Source organism: Halyomorpha halys, unplaced genomic scaffold (assembly GCF_000696795.3).
Source record: "Halyomorpha halys isolate HHAL.00 unplaced genomic scaffold, Hhal_1.1 Scaffold1088.1, whole genome shotgun sequence".
Taxonomy (NCBI): domain Eukaryota; kingdom Metazoa; phylum Arthropoda; class Insecta; order Hemiptera; family Pentatomidae; genus Halyomorpha; species Halyomorpha halys.
The window spans coordinates 31,785-37,784 of NW_027107060.1; the positions used below are offsets into that span (position 1 = coordinate 31,785).

At 33.0% G+C, this 6,000-nt stretch overlaps 1 protein-coding gene across 1 annotated transcript in view; it reads left to right on the forward strand.

Annotated features, from left to right (window-relative positions):
* bent (projectin protein bent) overlaps positions 1 to 6,000 on the forward strand; it is a gene marked incomplete in the record, with an annotated part of 246,334 nt that overhangs the window by 16,254 nt on the left and 224,080 nt on the right. Inside the window, 1 exon segment of the mRNA XM_067045412.1 lies at positions 1,737 to 2,110. Coding sequence (XP_066901513.1) covers positions 1,798 to 2,110 — 313 coding nt within the window.

Consider the following 6,000-nt stretch of genomic DNA (forward strand, 5'->3'; position numbering starts at 1 on the left):
TAGTTCCCACAAGAAAAATCCTTCTGATATTCTGCGAAAATATAAGCATAAAAAAAAAAAAATAATACATCAAGTCAAAGGCATTATTATATAAATATTTTGATATCACAAAATCTAGATAGGACAAAATGAAATGATAGCACACTTGTTGATGTTGAGTTTTATTGGAATTTTGTTGCTAATTTTATTTCTTGTACATATTTTACTTTACGTTTCTCCTTTTTTTTAATAATTAATTATTTTTCTCATTAACAATATCAGTGAGAAAATGATTTCTTACAAACGTTCATTATGATGGAATTTGATATTATTAAATGAATAGATAAGAAGTTTTAATTAATTTTTAAAAAATGAACAGTAAATGAAACAAATATCAAGAAAATAACATTGCCAAAAAAAAAAAAAGGAAAATCTTCGGATTCAGCACCCGGAAAAGACAGCCTCAGAATATCGTCCTAACAAATTATTATCAAGTTTGCCTTATAAATGTACATTACTCCAATTATTTTTTCAAATCATCCTAATTAATCTTGACACCTTTACTACTTGTTCATACTTTGAACAAATTCAATTTTTTTTGGTTCCTTGAAAATACATATTTTTCCTCTACCTGATGATAAACATTAAGAGTACACTATCTAGTTTTGAAAGAAATAAAGAATTCACTCGAAACAGTTTAATAAATTATAAATATATTGTCTTATATCTCAGATTCAGATTGATTTGATAAAGCCAGATACGTGTCATATTGGTTAAATTCTTTTTGGTACTATACAAATTCGAAGTTGATGAGCTAAATTCCCTAGTAGTTATGGAAAATGTATATGATTTATGTAAAGTATTTAAAATCATATTTTTTGGTTTAAAAAAATGTAATTTATGATTTTTTTGAAAACTGGTATTCAAGGCTTTTTAGAAATGGCGAACAAAATAGCATGTTTCATACTTATTTTTATTATCTACTTTACTTGAAGTGACTATGTATTTTTTAAAAATTTTAGTAGTTTAAGCTTATCAAAGTATTTGGAGCTTATTATATTTTTCTTATTCTACGTAAAATAAGAATAATACGCATACGCCTTTTGTAGATGCAGAGTAATAGAACTACGATAAAAAAAAAATGGAATATTTATAGTCCGGGTGCGGTAAAATTAAACTCAAATAGTAATATTTTGTACTATTTTTATTTGAGTCAACACTTAATTAATCTGATTCATTAAAACGCTTAATTCACTCTGACTCATTAATACGCTTAAGTCACTTTGACTTTTACTCCGTCAAAACAGCCCTGACGAAGTCCTGCAACGTGGAGCGAAACGTTGGCTCAAATAAAAATAGTACAAAATATTGCTATTTAAGTTTAATTTGTCCAGACCTTGACTATAAATATTCCATATATTAATACAAACGGTCAATTAGCAATCTTCTAGAAAAAAAATTTAAATATTCATTCTTTTCTTAGCTCAGAGGGCACATTAGAACGAAGACCGGGACTTATAACCCAAAATTTTTTGATGTAGGACTGTAAAAAAGTTTTTTGGAATCTGAGACTTCCTAACCGTGTCCTTATAGAACATATTTATATATTTAGGATAATTGTAGTCCTTGTACAAAGTACAGATAATTACAGGGAAAAATGCTTGGGCCATTATTTTGTCTTCAACCTTATGATGTTAATATAGATTAAAATAACAGACCTGTTGCACCCATAGTAATCATTTATTTTTCTTTTACAGAGATTAGTGTTTGAGCGTCGGATGTTGGAGCTTGCGACCCGATAACGACCCCGAGCTTGCGATGGGGGTTGCTGAGGACTTCGCCCCAAGCTTCACCCAAAAACCGCAGCTGCGGCAGGAGGATGAGGGTAACCGCCTCGTATTCGAGTGCAAAGTACTCTGTTCTCCAAAACCTGAGATAACATGGTTCCGTAGTGAGACAAAACTTATCGAGGACAATAGAACTTCTATTAAAGTGCAAACAATCGGCACGAACTTATATGCAGTGGTTTTAGAACTTGATGATGTGATAGAAAGTGACGCCGGGCTTTATAAAGTTAAGGCCAAAAATAAGTTAGGGGAAGTTGCTGCATCAATTAACCTCAACTTTAGCCGTAAGTATTACATTTTGTTAATTGTATTAACGCCTTAATTTAAGATGCCAAAAAGTTGCATTTAGTCAGTCTCTATCCATATTTGGAGTACATAAGTTCAGCTAGTTTCAATATATATATATTTTTAATTAAAAAATTATACTACTATCGCAAATTAGGACTATAAATAATAGTAATAAGTTATTTGCATTCATTCACTTCATACACAAAAACAAAAAAAATTAATAGATGAAAAAAAATTTATAGATGAAAAATTAATAGATTAGAATGATAATAAATGATAATAAAGTGGTATCTAAGGAAGTGTACGAACAACCCTGTCAGCTAGACGGATCGCAAAACAGCACCTGATGGGTTTGTTCTGAGTGTACTTTAGAAGCACAGGTAAAAAGGCCACGAGTCGAGAGACTGGCCACTGCCGTGACTCCGTGATCATCCAAATCAGGTCTTGAGTCATCGTCATTTTAATTTTCGATCAGTATCATACGATTATGTGGTATTGGGCAGAAATCGAGCTAAGAAATTAAAATTGGATAAGTTTTATTGACATTCGATAATTTAGAAGATACGAGATTGAGAACGATAGATTTATTGAGTTCATTAGGAAGGTTCATGTTGGTGACATAATATGGACCATTGTTTAAAGTTGAGAGGAATTTAAATTGAAAAGATCGAATATAATTGATAATCGTACGTTTTGCTTTCTGCCTCACTTGAAGTCCGTAGGTCCTGAAATCTTAGATACGAGGAGCCTGTTATCTACTGAAACGTGAGAGTTCTTATTCACAATTCACCATTAATCAACAATCCAGGTTGTTGGCTGAATTATCTCTTGAGCTTCTATCAAGAGATGAGTAGAGGTATATTAAAATCAAAGTTGGAAATGATTTGTGGCAACTGCTGTATGTTCTTCACCAAAATTGGAAGAAATCTTCTACGTCACACAGCGTCCTTTGTGGTTTCGAGACATCATTCTACAGATGGCCCCAAAAACGAATCAGAAAGAAGAACCACTTTCCACACACTTTTAGAATACCCTGAAATCTCAGAGTTTTCTTTCAAACTCCCTATTTCATTCAATGACATCATCAACACTTTGAGCAAATGCCAGGATTGCCTTTTTTATTGTTATGATCACCACTTGTGAGATTGTGACGTGTCGTACATCGACCAACCTACTCGCAAATAATTGTTTGTTTAAAATATCAGATAAAGCATCTGAGACAAGGTTCAGTGTGAGATGGTGGTTGGGAAAGGAGAGATTGTATCAGACACCACTCGCATTTTTCCTTCAAATGGCCAGTAGCCAATTTTTCTTATTTTTGGGAGTTTTATGCCTTCTCACTTTTAACAGTGGTCAATAACTTATGAGGAAATGTTCTAAGAGATTGAAAGGAGAACTCTATTAAGAATTGGAGATGGGTTTTTAGAAAGAAAATACCCAAATAGAAGTGTGGTTAGAAATGTTTTGGATTATTACAGTGGGAGAAAGTAGGAAATCATGTCCAGGTATGGAAAAATGTGTTTGGGAATTCAGTTGGATATTGTATTATATTGGAAATTGGTTCATTGGTCAGTTGAGTTTCAGCTAGCAGGGAGTGTTCGTATGCCTAAAGGGAACGAACAAGGATTTTTATAGGTTTTTCATGTGATGAATAAAATGGGATTCAAGATCTAAGTGAAGAGATAAGAATAGATAAGTTGGTTGACAGGAAACATGAGCTTAGATAAAAAGTAAGTAGACCCATAATATTAATTAAGAGTAACATTGGTAGGAGGTGTGAGATAAGGAATTAGATACTTGTTGCTTATACTGGGATTACTGACGATGGAAGATGCTTATGCTAAGAGTCTTCGATGTGGTGGGTTTGAGGTTGTGGTATGGTTCCGCGTTCACCCTTCACTTCTTTCACTCGGTTTTGAAAACAAATAATCCCACTAGTTCAAAGTGTCTTCTTCGTGCCGGCCTCTTTTGTTAATACAGTATGTTCGAGACATTTTAGAATTGATAGTTTGATCTTAATGACTTGATTAATTGATAATACACAATATTAGTGATCCACTTAATTATGCTGCACACTAATTTGTTTTTTATCACAAGTCATGGCAATGTTTATGTGTACGCAAGTTTCTCCTTATGGGCTATGAATTTTCTTCACAATTGTGAAAGACTCCAGATCGACGAAAAATAATAGTAGATTTTATCACATGACATAGCTGCTCTTTGTTTTCCAGAACCACATTGGGTACCTAAAATATGTACCTTAAAACCTGGGGCAGTTCTTATTCAAGTACGACAGAAAATGTATGGTAGTTTATGGTGCGAGAAAGTGTGACTGTACCAGCTTATATTCTCTTAAACATGGCGGAAGAGATGACCGTTAGATGAACTGAGGAATTCAAATGCCAAAGACATCTTTTTATAGGCCGGTAGAGTGCTCAGTGAGAAATATCCTGGCACTGGATGTGGATCGCAGTGACAATGTTTCTTCATTTTGCATCAGCGAGCCCTATACAACATAAGTTGGAAATAAAATCCATAAATGTCACTTTAATAGAGCTGTATAATATAATATTTACATATATTATTAAAGCATAATATATACATTTCGGGAAGGACAAAAATCAGTCCATAAGGAACAGCAGTACGCTCGACATATCCTAAGGTTTGCAGATTTACTTTTACCAAAAATAATGAGAAGAAACTCGAGTTGTTGGAGAGGTTCTTTCTTTAGAAACTTTACGATCATCTCAAGGAATGATATATAAAAACTTTTTTTTTTTTAATATTTATTTATTGCTATTTACAACTGTACATTATAATACATTTAGTAAATCTGATCTAAGTTAAATTGGAGTGTTACAGGCGTGTTGAGAAACTACCCATTGGTAGCACTCTAATGACATTTTACATTAGCTGGTCTCGTGGCCATCTTTTCAGGCGCCTCGGAGGATTGTCAGGAATGGAAGAGGATGAAAGGTTAGAAACTAGGGGGTTTGAGCGGTTAGAGAATTTATAATGGTAGGAGTGATATCTGGTTCGGGCTAGATCGGTTACTTAGGGAACATTAAGGTCTTTATGTATGATTTTATTTGTGACAAAGTGAAGGATTTTGGATTGTAAGGATTTCGAAGGTTTAGTGGAGCCCCAAAGCTCAACTCCTATGTCCATATTGGCCTTATTACAGTCATGTAGATCAGTCTTTCGTAATATGTTGGAAGTTTAGACCGTTTGTCTAGTAAGTGCTGTAATAGATATAATAACTAAAGATGATTTATGAATTATATTTTAAAATGTGTATCTACTAATTTATAGAAACTTCGATTGCAACATCCTTTATTTAATTGTTATATTCAAAGTAAATAAGATGACGATCTTAAGATTGAGGTTGTCAGATTGTCTATTCTTGTCGGAGCAAATTTGGCGTGAAACCATGGGTCAAACCACGAAATGACTAATGTCTGAGGAACTCTCTAATACTTGTCTCTTTTACTTATAATGAAAATGAACCACCAAATATATTATCCTGCAAAAATAAAAATGTAAGGATGTGAACACTGTATTAGGGACCATCATTAAGAATTTCTATGAATGAATTACATGAAGTAGAATACCGTTTTGATGATGACAATCAAAACAGAATTTATCTAAAATACAACCCTTATTAACAAAAAATATAATCTCCAAATGATCTAAATATATTTGATTGATTGATGTTCTGTCACTGAAAATACTTGAATTCATCGACATATTTCTATGCCCGAATGAATGAATGTAATGTAATGAATCATTCCAGTGACATCAGCTGTTGCATAATGAAGTATTCGCTACTGAATGTCATGGCTATAAATATGGGTTTGAGCTTACGATCTAATTGTCATTATCGATT